We start from the raw sequence: 17,065 nt of genomic DNA on the forward strand, positions 1-17,065 counted from the left end.
GGGGTTAGCTGAAGGCTTGCAGAGTGGTGTAAAGGTTCGCCAGGATGGTCAAGGTCATGAATCACTAAATTGAAACGATCTGTCTATGATTCACAGCAAAAAGTAAACTTACCAAGTCTCGGGTGTACGATTCGCGATAACGATCCTAACATGGCAGGTAATCCCAGCTGACAGCTTTCCAAAATTTCACGTGTGCATTTTACAAAGAGTTCCACGGGCAAACCGTGCATCCTTCCTAACGCCGGATGAACAAAGTAATAGAGTTGCGTGCTCGGGTGCCCGAGCACGACCTCGCGGACAAACGATTTCATGATCGAGTCTCGCATGAGACTTGTGGAAGTAACCTTTGAGCCTGTTACAGAAGATTAAAGACAACGGCGTTAGAGACCATTCAAAGTGTGTTGGATGCAGGGTTGTACTGAATCGAGTCATGATTTTTTGGTCACTCGACTTGAGTCATTTTTTCAAATGCGTAAAATGACTCGAGTAGAGCCAATTTGTGTGTTGACGCTACTTGTACTCGAGTCATTGTGCAGTGCATGACCCGAACCAAGTCACATGACTCGAGACTAGGACGGCCAAGACAGACAATATGTAATTTCGAAGAATAGTTAAGTCACCACATTATGGTATTTCATGGAAAATAGGGCCAGAAACTGTTAGGACTGAGGAAAATTACAATATTATGAATGTGAGCCACTCTATATTACTCTAGCAGTGTTGAAAAAAGCGGATTAAACCGAATTGAACTCAAAATTGAAGAGTGAACACTATGACTTGGACTCGAGTCACAACACTATGATTCGGACTCGACCCTCTACTCACTGACTTGGACTTGACTCGGTGGTGCATTGAAAATGACTCGATTTGACTTGAGTCAAAACTATAAATTGAGATTGACTTGTGACTCGGAACCTTGCGACTTGGTTACAACCCTGGTTGGATGCATAGTAGCCTACAGTATACAATTGTATACCATTTTCATATTGAAATAAACCTAGCTATTTTCGTCTGACACTCATCAGGAGCAACTAGTAGAGAATTCTAATGTTGTATAGCAAAATCCATCATCCTAGTTTGTGTATTATCCAAAATAGTACATTGATACTACAATGTGTTTAACTGTAAGCCATCTGTTCGCCTTAAGTATTACAATTTTCACGCATATGTCATATTTTGAGATACGGTTGTTGATGTACAATGTTCTTTTCAATTCTCTACTAGTTGCTGACGATTGCCCCTGACGAGTGTCAGCCAAAAATATTATTCAATTGCTATTGTATTAGCCATTCGCTTCCATCTTTCAACATTTACCTCCAATATTTGTGGCAAGAGTAATTGGACGGACAAGTAAACTGAGCAGAGTTTCAGCGAGTGGAGTCGGGGCTCTGACGTGGTCAAATTGCGGTTCGAGATCAAATGGCACTCTCGTAGAGAGAAGGTTTAAAATGCCTTTGAAGTAACCTGCAGAGAAAGAGAGAGAGTCGTTATTTTCATCATACCGAAATACAGATCAAACAGAAGGCAACAATGATAACACATGCACCGTGGGGCTGTTCGAAAATAACATTTTTTTTAAATTTTCCGAATACTTCATAAAATTACTCAATTGCACCCCATAGAGGTGGTGTAGTAATTGGAGGAAAAAAAATCTTTGGATTTGAAAAACAGCATTATTAATTATAAAACTACTCACCGAAAATGCCGAATCTATACCCGATATTTCTAAGCTAGTTTGAAATTCAGCAATTCGTATTACATGTTTCGGAATTCAATCTCGTTAGTTGTATTTTAGTTAGTCAGTCGTGGATCTTTGAAGGTCGTTAGTTCTCGCTAGAGATTTGAAAAGCGAGTAGCTGTAGTTGTGAGTTTTGAAAAGTAACGACCGGTAATTTTAGTTTTAGTTGACTATTTTGGAAGCAGAGTAGTTCTAGTCATGAGTTTTGAAAAGTGACTAATTCTAGTTCTTGTTGCGTATTTTGAAAAGTGAGTAGTTGTAGGTTGTAGTTGTGAGTTTTGAAAAGTAACTACCGGTAATTCCAGTTCTAGTCGAGTATTTTGAAAAATGAGTAGTTCTAGTTGGGTGTTTTGAAAAGTGAGTAGTTCTGGTTCTAGTTTTGAGTTTTAAAAAGTGACTAATCCAAGTTCTAGTTAGTTATTTTGAAATTCCACTAGTTTGTACAAGTCTGAGGTTTAGAAACAACTTGATCACAAACTCACCGATATCAATCAAATCATTCCACATTTTCAAAACGGAAGACCTGACGTCATCTTCCTTGTAATGGTGAGCTTTCTTCAACAGCTCAAGATCGGTGAGCGTTTCAACGATACGAAGCGGTATTGTAATATTAGACTCAGAGCCTGCCGATCCAATGCTCCTATATAGAGAAAAAAATCAATAATCCAAGCGAGTAATTTCATAATCAAGTCCCGAAGTTACTTGCAAGACAGTTGTAAAACCTTCAAGGTCGCAGAGAGATTTTTATCATCGCTGGAAATCCATTTTGTCTTCTCCTTGATGAGCTTTTTCCCAAACCAAATCTAGAAAATGAAAGTGTCCGAATATGACCAAACAGGTAGACTTTGAAAACAAAATAATTCCAGATGTCCAATCAGACTTATTAGAGCCAAATGCTGATAATCTAATTCTAATTTAATTTATGTAATGTTTCTTTACTCTCATTTCAATTCTAATCTAATTTCTGGTTTTCCTGAAAATGCTACAAGAGAACTGTACAGTACAAATCGAGCCAAGCTTGGTGTACGGACATTTGCCATTTTTGTGCTTATGATAACTTTGATTAGGCTCATATGAACTGGACTTTAAATTCGGAATTTAAATTAAATTTGCAAGTTCCGTAATTCTGAATTCTAATCTAATTTGGAAAAAACTGTGTAGCTACAATTCAAAATTAACTCTGGTTTGATATGAACTGAACTTCCAATTGCAATTGGAATTCTGAGTCTAATCTAATTTAATTTAGGATAACTGTGTAGCAGAGATGAGCGGATTTGAATTTTCTATGTCCTAATCCAATCCAAATCCAACACTTCAAATCCTACTCAAAGTGCTAATCCAGAAATTTTGTATACATCAAGCCTAATCCTGATCCTAATCCGATATAAACTTGGAATTTCTCGTAAAAAGCCCACATCTTATGCCTATAATTAGGTAAAAAGAATAAAACGCAACAAGTGCTAAAGTAAATGAAGTAACTTTGGTAGGACGAAAAACCTCGTCGCCATCAGCCACAGAACATCAATCTCCCCAAATATCGGTTAATCCAATCCTAATCCATTGCAACATCTAAAATCCTGATCGAATCCAAATCCGACAAAATTTCACAAATCCGGTTTTACCAAATGCTAATCCATGCTCGTGCTCATCCCTGCTGTGAAGCTATAATTCTAATTGCATTTTAACTTGAAGTTGAAAAATTTCGTGTAGTCAAACTCGGAAATAGGCATTGAAATAAAGCATCACACAAGAATACTAGCTAGGTAAAATGATGTTATGTGTAACCAAACGAATTAGCATACATTTCAACAAAGAAAACTTACTAACCAATCTCTCATCGTCTAATTTGGGGCAATGAAAAAACATCAGTAATCTCAGATTTGACTTCATATTTTCCACGTTGAATTCCCCGGACGCGTTTTGGGCTACGTTAGAGTCAAATTCTGTGCGAAGTCGACGCTTCAGATGCTGTCGCGAGAGAAATGATCGCACAGACGCTTGGATGACTTGAGCGCCCCTCAATCGTTGACGAACGTCCTGGATGTTAGTAAGTTATTAACAAGCCGAAAATTGAAATCTTCAAATCAGACCTCTCTCTTTCGTCTTTCCTTCTGTGTGTTCCTAAGTAATTTTTCTTTGTCAAACGTGTTCTACAATGTAAAAAGCATTATAATGTGATAAATGATAGACTAGAGTGGTTTCTTGACCTTTCAGGAGGCCGGATAAAACTTGAAGGGGTAATGCACTCTAAAAATCATGTGGTCTCAAATTGAAGGGTAAAACGAAAAAAAATCTGGCCGCAGCCAATTGCTTCAGAACGCCACCGTAATGAAGCTGCAATTTAATGAAATTTCCTCAAAAACTTCAGGCTCCAGCAGTCACACAGAAATCAAACTTTATATAGTTGTCAGTCGATGTTATGAAGGAAATATGTCGAAATATCCTGACTGAACATTTTCCGTTGAACGCTGTATCAAGACCACCTTAGCGTGTACGACATATTTCCTTCATAACATCGGCTAACATATAAAGTTTGGGCAATAAAAATTGTGTATATAGCTATCATTCTACTTATAATCTACGGTGATTTTGGAAAAGCTAAAATTTTCTATAGTTCTTAAGTTGTGGTTTATTCATAAAATTTTTCATTTCAAAACATCACAAGACTGCGATACAATGAAAGATATATAGGAAGATGCCCAAAAGTTGTCAACTCTGATGGAATAAGCATAACATACGGTACCTGTCTTCTTGCTCCACCAAGAGAGACGTTGGGAGTGGTGCGAAATTTTCCTTCGAAGCTATACATCTTCCTGTGCTACCAGCGTTACTAGAATGTCAGAAAATATGCGACAGGAATACGAATAAACTTCGACCAAACGAATCGTATTTTCTGGAACCAGAATTTAATGTTTATCAATAACAGCAAAGTCATACTACGTCATTCGATACGACTGACCGAATTTAATGAGTCATTACGATGAGATTTGAAATAAGATGCAATCAGGGTATCTACGCTGTAAATTGCGATGTTAAATATGTCACAAGTTCAAAATTAATGCTCAGAATCGTAAAATATACAAATAATTCGCTATTTATGGGTCGGTTATTTTATTATTTTATAACCGACCCATCGATATTAGGGCTACACTGAATTCGTTCGAAGAAGCCTGTAGTATGGCAAATATTCCCAGCTGTTTCTGACAAAAATGTTCACATTAGTATGTGGTATCGCAGCGATTATGTTCATAGACCAGTTTAGCAAGAGTAAAATTATTAGCATTTAATTCGTGAAATAACATTTCATTGTCAGCTATAATTTCATCGACAGACAACATATTGTGAAAATGAGTTTCGCGACGCGATGGGCAATTATCACGGCAATGGTATTAGCGAAAGCAGACGGCGAGCGTAGAATAGGCGTCGAAACCATCCGTCCCTCTGAAACTGAAGGTTTACTGTATGACCCCGACCAGCCGGTGGTGAAGACGGAATTTTCTGTTATATTACTTTCCCGTGATACCGATTGCTATTATCATTACGTCCCGAAGTATGCGTCGATGCAGTTTCAATTTCGGGTGAGTGAATTATAAGTGAACCACTACAGCTCTGACGGTATATTGATAGATAACTATCTGCTCTAGTATCTGTAGTAGGCCTACTAAGCCCTATCAAGATAACTCACAGGGTGTGTGTGTGTATCTATAATATGGTAACTTTTGTATCAGTTATGCACCTACCGGTTCCGATGACTAAGGTGTTCCTGTTCCCACCTAAATTATCAAGTAGCCTATGCAAACCACATAGGAAAAGTAGCCTATAGGTTTCAAATCAGTCTGTTCGTTCGCAAGGTCACCACTCCTCCGGGCACGATGGCGCGCAGCGTCGTCTCAATCGACATCAACTCTCCCTCTGGAGATCGAATTTACAACGCACATTTCAAGATGACTGACGAAATGGAAGATACCGTTGCACGGGAGTCTGGTAAGATCTGTCTGTGTATGAATACCTTCAGCAACCAATGTATTTGTTTGCATACTACTTTTGTCAGGTTATTACGAGATTTGTCTCTACAACTCATTAGAACGTTTCGGCGACAAGAAAGTACGAGTGTTGTTTTCATATACCAACCGAGGAAAACTCGACGAAAAAATGAAGGCAGTGAACGAGACGGACGCACTTACGGACGAAATCCAGGTCAATATATATAAACGACTCATCTCTCAGTCATACTAGGATAACTAGATAATTCTTGTTGTCTGATTTGACAATAATTTGAACGAAATGCTGGTAATATAATGCTAATATCTTATTTGCTAAATGTGACTGCTACTTACTCTCAGCGAAAAGAGTGTGTATTCACACCTAAATGTGTTACGAACTCAGAATTATATCATGGTTTTAAATCCTACGTGCTTACGTGCATACCTTCCTATACTTCCAACGTGATTAGACATGAGCTGAAGTTGATATTTGTTGCATTTCTTTCCAACTAGGAATTGAATAAATTTCCAAGGTTTTGCGAGTTCCGGAATTCTAATTCAAACGTAAGTTGGAGAAAGTGTGTAGCTATACAGTTCTAACTGTAATCTAATTTAGTAATTCCGAAATTTAATAAATGTCCAAACCTGATTAGAGCGACCTCAAAGCCCATTTTCAGCCTGACGTTTTATTTCTGAACAGGGGAGAGTGATTAATATGACCGTGAAGACGATGATCATGCACCGAACCCTGTTCTTCCTCAAGATCTCAGAAGGAGGCCACTACGAGTTTATGTTGTCAATGTCGCAATACGTGAAAACGTAGGTAGCTCAGTCTTATAGTTGCTTCAAGTCCGGTAGCAGTAGCTTTATTCATACCACGTTTCATCCAATATCCCACAAGATTGTGATACAAAAAAAGAAAGGAAAGAACTGTAGTCACACTTTTACAAACTAGTACCAACTAATACCAACTATCTGGTTATTTGAGTAGTTCTAGTTCTAGTTTTGGTTTGGGATTTTGAAACATGAGCAGTTCTAGTTCTAATTGCGCATTTCAAAATAAAAGTGTAGCCGAAAAACGAGAAAACGCGTGACGACGTTTTACGTGAATGTAGGGTTGCATTGAAAACAGAAATCAATTTAAAATAAACATGTTTAAAACAATGCCCTTGTTTGAAACATGTTTTTTATTGTTTTGTTTGCCATGGCGTCACGAATATTCAATTGACATTGACAATTGAAAATGTATGGTAAATATGACTCCTTCGGTGAAAAGGGCACCCGATCACTGTCATAAACAGACCAAAAATATCTTTAACCGGAACTACATCGATATGCAGCATATATACCAGTGGTTCCCAACGTGGGCGATATCGCCCCCCAGGGGGCGATTTGTCGGTCCAGGGGGGCGAAAATAGCCAAGGGGGCGATAGGGGGGCGAAAATGGACGAAGGGGGCGATAGGGGGGCGATGGCACGTTGAAATGGCTATATTGGCGTCCATGACCGTAACTGCCACACCCAAACCCCCAATTGGAATGGGGGGCCCGAGGTCGAAGCGGGCCCACAATTCTTTCGTGAATTAACAATAGTTATAGAGTATTATTTGGGAAATTTAGGCAACTTTTTCAAAAAATGTTCACGCTGCGCTCCATTTCGTGGTCACATATTTCTTGCTTATTGGATACTTTTCCTCCAAGAAATAATACGCATGAGTTATAGAAATGAGCATCTCGGCGTCAGCCATTGTCACACCATGACTCACCAAGACATATGAAGTTTCAGGCCATGTAACATGCGACTACGAGAAGTATGCCATGCAGTACGAAAATACCTTGGCGGAAAAGGACTGCCTTTATGCTGACCGACTTTGATATATGTACGATATACATATATATTTAATTGTCCATAGGCGCCTAAATGGCTGGCGCCAAATGTTCTTGTCCTGGCAATCAGAAACCCACAAAAAATGCCATCTCGCAGAGAAAAATTAATTGCCAGTGCAGAAATACCAATTTGAAATCGTGTGCGTCTTTTAGTTTAGTACGTATGGGCGATTTGAATATCTTTTGACATAGCGGACAGGCCACGAAATGTCATTACGTAACGAAGTCATTATACCCACGGGTCTGCCCGACTATGTTCAATTATTATTTGCGAGCCCTACATTTTCCAAGACACCTCACTCAGCTTTACTGGTAAATCTGAATACATGAGCAGAGAGAGGATAAAAAATTGACAGCAATATATATGCAATTCCCGATCATATTGACCGATTCAATCATGAATGATAGCAATTTTTCGCGCATCGCGCGAATTAAACTCACTAACTAACAGTGTTGGGATGACTCGAGTCATGACTTGACTCGAGTCAGACTCGAGTCACCTTTTTCGTATGACTTGACTTGACTCGAGTCACTCTGATAAAATGACTTGACTTGACTTGACTCGGCGTATCAGAAATGTGGATTGACTGGTGACTCGGAGCAAAATTGACGAGTCAATTTCAAGTCATCAAGTAATCGATGTCGCTAAAAATTACTGTATCTTCCATATGTTCGGATTGTTCGCGAAACGCTGGTGTAACCCGCGGGAGCGACCAATCATTCAATGATCGCGTGTTTTACTGAGCCCTCCATTGTTCTTTCACAAATATATTGACCACAAACGAAGTTATCGAAGCTTACAGCTTACGTTTTCGTAAACTAGTAGTAAAGTAATTTAATAGCAAAATATCCATTTCTGATATATGTTCTTACCTTAGCCAAACCTCTTGTTTTATTAAAATTGAATTCGAATATAGTTTATATAGCTTTCCTCAACCATTGGGGCAGGCTCGAATTATATCATATCAATATGTAAATGGTTAATGTATTGCATATCTTATCAAGTCGCTTCTCCATTTTTGCTGGTAATAATAAACTGAGGTTATGCAATTACGTACGTAGTTTAACAGTTCTACGTGTATGTGAGCGATACAACGCGTTCATGTGTTCAGAATCAATGACCAGTCAATCTGTATTTCAGACAGCTAACAAAATGCAATGACGCAATCATGTCTCATACTTCAAAAAGGTAACTTGACTTGAATTGTGACTTGACTCGTGACTCGACTTGACTTGACTCGACTTGACTCGAGTCACCTCAAAAAATCGAGTGACTTGACTTGACTCGAGTCACCTTCGAAAATCGATTGACTTGACTTGACTCGAGTCAAAATGTGCAATGACTCGAAGTGACTCGTGACTCGAAGGTAGTGACTTAATCCCAACACTGCAACTAATGAGTCCAACAATTTGTGCTGAGAGGTAGCGGTAAACAGGTATCGGGGGAGTTTGGTCTGAGTGCAGAAGTTTGCTTTATCATCCTATGGAGGAGGTCAAGACCAACGTATTAGGGCGAGGGGGGGGCTGACGAAGTGCTGTTACGGTCATTTGGGAACCAAGTCGAAGAAATCACCTTTTTTGTTAGTCAATTCACCAAAATTTAGCTGGAAAAGTGTAATTTCGAGGTCGAGCCGATAAGTTGACCTTTTTTCTTAGTCAACTCGCCAGTGATTTCAGTCTTTATGACCATTTTTCGATTCCCAATATTTGGGGGGCGATGATCGGTGTGGAGTTTGAAAAGGGGGCGATGAGTCGAAAAAGGTTGGGAACCACTGATATATACGGTCGGCGGTCATCATCATCAGAAAACACCCATTCTGTACCAATGATTTATATCTACGTGCAAAAACTGTTGAACCGACGACGATTTCGAGGATTCCAGCCACCCCACATCGTATGCGTCGACTATTTCGGGTGCAAATCGTCCGTACGCTCATACTATACATGGTTTTTCGGACGTAATTACACCATTATGGTATAATTAGACAACGTTTGATTTTTTTTCTTTTTTCAAAAAGGTAATTGTTTAACAAACCGCTTGTTTTAAATGCATCCCTACGTGAACCGTGCCGGTTTCTGTTGTGTGATGCTCTTGTAGACATTCCTTGCTCAGACTCATCACTACAAACATTGGTGTAGCCGGGGCGGGTTTTGGAGTTTTTCTAAGCTTTTCCTACTTAAAAAAATCAATAAAAATTGGGTTATCAATCACTTAACAGATTTAGAGGTATCGCGGACCTCCTGAAAATGCTTCGCGGACCCCCGGTTGAGAACCACTGACCTAGAGCATATAATAACTGTAAGAGGCACTAAATGAAAAGCGCGTCTAGTGTAATGTAGGCTACTAGTGTGTGCACCATGGTGCGAAGTCTACCAAATCAGTACTTATTTTCAGCCACCTATCTTGTTTTCCAGCGCATCTATTGTCACCTGTGTTGCCATATGCCTCGTCATGTATCTGCAAGTAGTCTCGTTGAAAAGACCGTTCCAATCCCCGGCCAATGTGAAGCCGAAAGTTTGAAACGGATACGTCACAAAAAAGGGATTTCCAATCCTCAGAGCTTACGTCTTGCATAAAATGTTTCGGGTTTTGAATTTTTAAATTAAAAAATATGAATCTTGTTGCGGTGGTCTTCTTATTCAATGTTTTGGTTGAGGTGAACAAAAGCAGAGCCTGTCTTATCTCCGAATTGTATTATCAAACTCGACATTTCAATCCAAATGATACCTCCACAGTTCTCCATTGGTTGCCTAAAAAAAAACTAAAATTTCCCTCTCAGCTCCCGAAATACCCGTTAGAGCGTTACTTCAGTGCTGATTTATGATTTACGGTATTTCAGTCGACTTTGGCCGTGTATCTCACCAAAATTCTCAAAAAGACGGTGGCCGATCTATTTAAATATACTATCAAATATTTTCAGTAAATTGGTTGCATGAAAAATCAAATAAACTTTCATTAAAAATCGAAAAAGTTGCAAAAAGTTGCATGAAAAAAAGGACAAAAGTTGCACTATAAAATTCCTTCAAACAGCTTAAAACAGCATTCTACATAACTTTCGAGTATTTAGGAAGCCGCCGGAAGCTGTAAAAATAAGTTGCAAAAGTTGCAAAAACTTGCCCTAGTTACCATTCATACGATTCTTCAGTATCAAATTGTAACACCGATTACCGCACCCAGTCTAATACCTCGATAACAACCCGATAACACATACCAGTTTAGAAACACACGATCCTTGTGCTAGTTCAAAGCGAACACAAGAAACCCGTGTATTCGATGCATACCCACAGACACATGTAGATGTGTATTCGATGCATACCCCCATTATACATAATATCGGCGTATGTCATTACTAGGGCTGGGCACAATGATTCGAGTACTCGAATCTGAATCGAGTATTCATTTTAATGATTTGAGTCGAGTAGTAAAAGACGATTTTTTCGAGTACTGAAATTATACGCTCCTCGCAACTGAAAGTTAATTAACTAACGAGAATTCTATTTTTGATAATATTTTCCACTGAGGAAGCCTTGAAACCTTGATTGGCCGCGTCGTAGCATAATAGACATAGTACAAAGCTACGATCGTGACTGAAAATAACACATTTCCGAAGTCATGATCGTTCCACGACATTGTCAAGAAGGGCAATGAAGTCGGTATGGTCGAAAAATTACCAAAGTATATTTAATGTGACGGGTAGCAGGCATTATGTTCTGCGTGGTGGCATAAAAGGTAGATATTTGAACTTTGGCATAGTACATTCTGTTGTGACATCATAATGAGTGATACTCGAATCGACTCGAAGCATTTTACGTGATTCAGAATCGAATCACTCAGGTACTCGATTTTGCCCAGCCCTAGTCATTACGTTATCACACCGTTATCAAATAAGTTTTGACTGCGAATATGTATGTAAGTCAGCTACTCGTTACTGCATCCTACACTAAAGCACACCAACGAGTCCAAAACCCAATCAGTATTCTTTTAGAGAACCGGTGTCTAATAACTCGTGAATGTCCTAGGCATAGGCGCCGACTTTCATTTTTGCATGGGGTGGCGGCCGGCGCGTAGCCAGGGGGTGTCTAAACCCCTTCCTTTTGAAACGCAAGACCCCTTCCTTTTGAAATGACCATTTTGACGCTAATATTCAGTTGCAATTCAACAAGCCGTGTTATCACTAGTGTTACGCGGGGCCAATTAGCGAGTTTATTCTGTGCACGCATATCGCATCACACAGTGTAACGCGACGCGATCTCCCGCTGAGATGATTGCAAAAGTAAGTCATTGATTGTCGCGCACTCGGCATTCGTCGCTGGACTGAGCGGTAACACGGCGCGACAATTCTGGAACACGAAAGACAGGCAAGAATGATGATTACAAACGTGCGCGGCCAATCCGTAATTATCCCTTACCGCCAACGCAATGGGTTTTTACATAGTATTAAGTAGCTCACATCGCGACAATTGGTTGCTGATTAAAACATCAATTTTGACTGCATTGCTGCATTTCACGATTTACGTTCGCAAAGCATAATTGGAATTATGGGCACTAGAATAAATTCCAACTAGCAGGCACACACAATAAAACACTGTTCAACTCCGCGCTACGAGAATATTTATCACAATAATGGTTCACAAAATATTTTAAACGCGGCTTGCGGCCCTCAACGATGCAAATAATGCACTTTAATTTCTAGAAGGTGAACGTATATTTGGTCGTCAAATCGCGATAGGAGATGGTGTTTCTCAGAGCGCGCGAAGAAATCTACGTGTCTAGCGATGAGGTCTAATTTGTACATCTAATAAGGATCGTCAGTTTGCTGAAATCAGTATCAGTACGCTGCGCGAAATACATAGTAGTGATCAATTTTATCGGACTGTACGTACAATCGGCCGGCAAGGTTGCGCTGATAACGAAATTGCAGACATGCCGCAAACCTTCAACAATTACAATTACAGGGTGCGCTAGTCATACCGAAATACCCAGATTCGGCAATGACAACGAGTACATTAGTACAATTTGTTCGGACGCGGGTATAAGTTTTAATCAAAAAGATACATAAACAGAACACTAACAATATTACACTCAGAGATTGTTACTGTTTGGCGACAGTGATTCTGCAGACGGTAGTACGCCTGCATGCCGGGGCGCTAAATCATACCACCGCCGATAATACCAATGAGACATCGATGACCCATTTCGCATACAAATGATTCTGGCTAATTTTGAGTACGCAGCATCGATAATACGAATCAGTGAATTGGCATTTCAAAAGGACTGGATTTCTAGTTTTAAGTGAGAAACTCACTGGCTACGCACCTAGGGTTTTATTACCGACAACGCGCTGGTTATTCAGCCCGGGACCTACGGCAGACGCACGTCCCTATCAGCCAGTCGAATTTGATCGTGAAATGGTGCGATTTTAATTATCCAGGTGTTATTGCTGCAAGAGCATTATGGCTGCACACAGTGCACAGTGCACACTGCACATACCGCAACCTTATCAATGGAAATACAAGTCCCGATGGTTTGAAATTCGACAGGAGGGAATACGAGTGTGTAAAGCAGACAAGAATTAGTAGCCTAGAGATGATAGCAAACGAGAAAGCGCGCATCTAATCCGTAATTCCTCAACTTGCGTATGGCACAATGGAGTTCCGAGTCTGCCATCGCGACAATTCTTTGCAATTGAATATGCGCACTTAGTGCAGGCATACACAAACACACTGTCCTTTTTCGCGGTTCAATTAAAACGGCTATCACGAAACTAACTCTAGAATTATTTTGTAAACGAATATGCGTGCAATGCAAATACAATTTAATTGAGAGAAGTATAACGTGAATTCGCTCGTCCAGTAGAGAGAGCTGTTGTTTCTTAGAGCACGCGTGTCGAAATCGACGTCGTAAACGAGGTCGCGTCGATTGTATGATTACTAATCACGGATTACAATTTATTTGGCAATTAAGCACTAGTTTAAGCTGCGTATACAATTAGTCGCGCGCGTATCGGTTAATAGTAAATAGTTGGCATTTACGCGATAATCACAGACTCACTAATTGACAGCACAGACGGCGGGCGTTTAAGCATTTTGTATGGGGTGGCCGCCACCCCATAATTGTGGCATGGGGTGGCTGCGCCACCCCGCCACCCCGTAACTCGGCGCCTATGGTCCTAGGTATACATTGACACGATCAATTCACATCACCAACGAAAATTTATTTATGTCAAGTGAATGCGAAAAACAGAATCTAATTCCGTAAACCGCAACGAGTAGTGAGATTTTGCCTCAACTCACTCTGCGAAGTAAACGCCATCCCACAAATTTCACACTGATGATTTTTGATGTCGTAGTGGATCGCCGTGTGGTTCTTAAGATGTTGCTCGCGAGCGAACTCCTTGCCGCAGATTTCGCATTGTTGATTTTTGAGTTCGTAATGCGTCGCGATGTGTCGACCCAGATCGTTCTTTTGCGCAATCCCCCGCGCACAAATCCAGCATCGATGCTTTTCCCCGTTATAATGTGTTGCCATGCGTCCATTTAGATTCGATATCCTAGAGTGAACTCTCTCCCACAAACCCAACATTGACTGGCTTCGACGTTGTAGTGCGTGGCCATGTGCGTGTCTAACCGTCGTGTTCGATCGAACTCCTCACCGCATAGCTCCACATAGATATCGGTTCATAACGGTGATCAATATTTCTGCGGTATTGACAATTTCAGTAAAGTAATAAATTCAAGAGTCACAAAGGTCAAGTTTTCGAGTATAACATCGGGTGGATTACAGCGAGTCTTCGCAGAACGCACCCTATCTGTCTAGGTTAGATATTGAAATACACGGCCATATCAATACCACGAAAGCGAGCCAGTCCATAGGATCGGTGTATGAAAATGAATGAGCACTGTCAGATGGCGCGCTGGTTATAATTGTGCGGATTCGTCTGCACACATGTAGCGCTATTCAAATATTCTATACACAGATATGAGTTACCTTTTTTTAGAGTCTATACACCTACCTTTCTTTAGAGTCTATACGCCTGTTTTCTAAAAATAAATATAAATCACTGCCCTACGTCGCCCAGACATTGCTTCATATATCATTTGCTACCATCGTTTAATTTTTCTTCTATTTTTTTTAACTACTGTAACCTTTTTTACAGCAAGACTGTTTAGAGTCAAGTGTACCTGTTTGATGCTGGTGTGATCAGACTAGATGACCTTCACGGTCTTATCGATCATTCCTATCTAATACCGAATACTGTGCAAGCATATTTTCTGTACCACCATCACTGCCGTGTGTTATGTATTTTGGTTGGATGAAAATAAAGACTCTCTCTCTCTCTCTCACTGACAGAGTTGTAAGTTTCAACGTTTGTTTCGAATCAATGCCCGACAAACAAGCGATCAACATTCTTATGATATAAGACATTACCATGTTTACAGACTTTGAATAATATTATATTGATGTCAAAGTGGCAAATTAACGCATTCGGATACGATTCAACTTGAGTTGCGTTACGTTTGCAAATGTCAACTCATACATTCGCGGCGGGTTTATCGAAAATTGATAGGGAGCTAGTTAGCGGTACCATGCCTAAGAAGATCGTAATCGAGCTAAAATCAACCACTATTCCAGAGTTGTGAAAACACTGACATAGCGATCGCCAGAAAGTTTCAAATTGTTGGTTTTCGAATCACCGTCTGCATCGGTTCTGTTAGTCGTTGCTTATTACATATAGTTATTAATCTTGTTATATCTCGCCTGTGAAATCCAGTTCCGCGACAAACTAATTACCAAAATGTTACCTTGCGAGCGATCGGTATGTCTGTAACACCAAGTCACGAAAGATCGCTATGTCTGAGGCGTTTACTTGTCAGCGACCGTGGGATTTGTTTACTATTTCACACCTATTTGAATAAGCGTTAGTTCGCGAACTCACGAATCACCGCCACCACCTATACCTGAAAACACGAATCACCACCGCAGCCTATACCTGGAAGTACGACATGCCACCGACATGGGGGGGGGTCTGAAAGTACGACTTGCCACCACGGGGTTCCAATACGACTTGACACCGCGCCATAAGAGCCCCAGGCACACCACCGGAGATAATACTAACTACTACTGTCTCTTCCGTGGTGTAGCGATTGAATGTAGATACAGAGAAAGAAAAACGCCGATTGATAAGGATCATTGGCTCAGGTTGGATCTAAATTGAAACACGCAAATAAGGAAATAATGCTGCTGGGTCGCTAAGAGTCCAGTAAAATCTTCGGCTCGACACCATGAGAACGAGGTTTCTGAATTCTGAAGCGAGTTATTTTTTCGACTACCACCTCTAGGGTGTCAATACGCTCTTGAGTGCACTGCTGATATTTCAGTTATACCGTTGCCATTGAAAACCACATACTGCGAAGCGACATATTCTTCCGAATAATTTCAAGTTTGTAGATTGTTATAGAAATGCAGCTATGGATTGAAATTTAGTCAGATCTGGTGTGGACCGTTTCTTAAGCACCCTAACAATGTCGTCAACTAGACAGTGACTTATTGAAAAGACATTTTAACTGCACAGAGCGAGAGGGCGAATATCGGATATGTCACGCCACGTCCGCACACCAAACAATCCGCTGCTGATCTTCTGTCGAAATATTGCTTTGATTTGATCAGCGTGTCGAATCGCTTCTGATTCAGCCAAGATTTCCTGTTATTCTGCAATCCGCATAGTGACGCAATACGACCTCATTGTATAGATAACTAACCGTAGGTTAGTTATCTATACTCATTGGCAATCACCTGAGTCACTGATGCATGAACTTTCGGACGGCGAAAACCAGAAGTAAAATTGTTGGTTACTAACGTGTCTGTCTGTAATGTCTGTATGTAATGTCTGTAGGCCTACACCAAGCTTGGCTCGTTTCGCATTACAGTTCTCCTGTAGCGTTTTCAGAAAAAAACCGAAATTATAGATTACAATTAAAATGAGACCACATCAATATTTCACAAGTTAGATTAGAATTAGATTTCGCTCCAATCAGTCTAATCAGACATGACTAGAATTATCTTGATGTCCATTGTCCATGTCTTATTTCACGTACGTATCTTGTTGTATAAAATTCCACATCCTCGCCAGCAAAGCGGTTCAGAAATTGTAAGGCCCAATCCGACATCGAGAAGCGCTCCTTCTGCCGCATTCTCCGAACAACTTCCGATATTGTCGCGGGTCGGCCGAGACTAAACGATAAAAACTTCACATTGCGCTCTACGTCACCCATCAGGTGACCACAAGCCTTGTTTTGCGAAACACTCAATCGGCAGGGTCGTGTTGTTTGCCAGCAAGGGAGTATCACTTTCAGAAAATGAATTATGTTAGGTGTTACAGTTGAACTTCCAGCCCAGTGTATTTTGTTGGTATTGCTAGGCGTGTGACGATGAAGGCTGGACTCTGGACACAGTGATTG

At 40.4% G+C, this 17,065-nt stretch overlaps 2 protein-coding genes across 2 annotated transcripts in view; one reads left to right on the forward strand and one right to left on the reverse strand.

The window, feature by feature from the left end:
- The window catches only part of LOC145438543 (ubiquitin-protein ligase E3C-like), a 28,142-nt gene extending 23,501 nt beyond the window's left edge, over positions 1–4,641 (reverse strand). Inside the window, exons 1-7 of the mRNA XM_080315877.1 lie at positions 4,482–4,641; positions 3,829–3,888; positions 3,566–3,775; positions 2,441–2,541; positions 2,221–2,378; positions 1,315–1,464; positions 113–352 (exon numbers count right to left, since the gene is read on the reverse strand). Of these exons, the coding sequence (XP_080172003.1) occupies positions 113–352; positions 1,315–1,464; positions 2,221–2,378; positions 2,441–2,541; positions 3,566–3,775; positions 3,829–3,888; positions 4,482–4,547 (985 nt within the window). The 5' untranslated portion in view covers positions 4,548–4,641. The remainder of the gene's footprint in view (positions 1–112; positions 353–1,314; positions 1,465–2,220; positions 2,379–2,440; positions 2,542–3,565; positions 3,776–3,828; positions 3,889–4,481) is intronic.
- Positions 4,642–5,018: 377 nt separating this feature from the next.
- Positions 5,019–10,231, forward strand: LOC145438546 (transmembrane emp24 domain-containing protein 6-like). Its single transcript, XM_080315880.1, has 5 exons — positions 5,019–5,316; positions 5,590–5,722; positions 5,790–5,935; positions 6,422–6,540; positions 10,022–10,231. The coding sequence occupies exons 1-5, from the start codon at positions 5,086–5,088 to the stop codon at positions 10,125–10,127; spliced, it is 735 nt and encodes a 244-aa protein (XP_080172006.1). The 5' UTR covers positions 5,019–5,085; the 3' UTR covers positions 10,128–10,231.
- Positions 10,232–17,065: the final 6,834 nt, after the last annotated feature.

The sequence above is a fragment of the Botryllus schlosseri genome, chromosome 5, assembly GCF_051294905.1.
Source record: "Botryllus schlosseri isolate E-star chromosome 5, Bs_hap1, whole genome shotgun sequence".
Taxonomy (NCBI): domain Eukaryota; kingdom Metazoa; phylum Chordata; class Ascidiacea; order Stolidobranchia; family Styelidae; genus Botryllus; species Botryllus schlosseri.

Coding starts and splice junctions, on each gene's coding strand:
- LOC145438546 (XM_080315880.1), top strand. CDS start 5,086: ATGAGTTTCGCGACGCGATGGGCAATTATCACGGCAATGGTATTAGCG. Junction 5,317..5,589: donor CGATGCAGTTTCAATTTCGG/GTGAGTGAATTA, acceptor TTCGTTCGCAAG/GTCACCACTCCTCCGGGCAC. Junction 5,936..6,421: donor CACTTACGGACGAAATCCAG/GTCAATATATAT, acceptor ATTTCTGAACAG/GGGAGAGTGATTAATATGAC.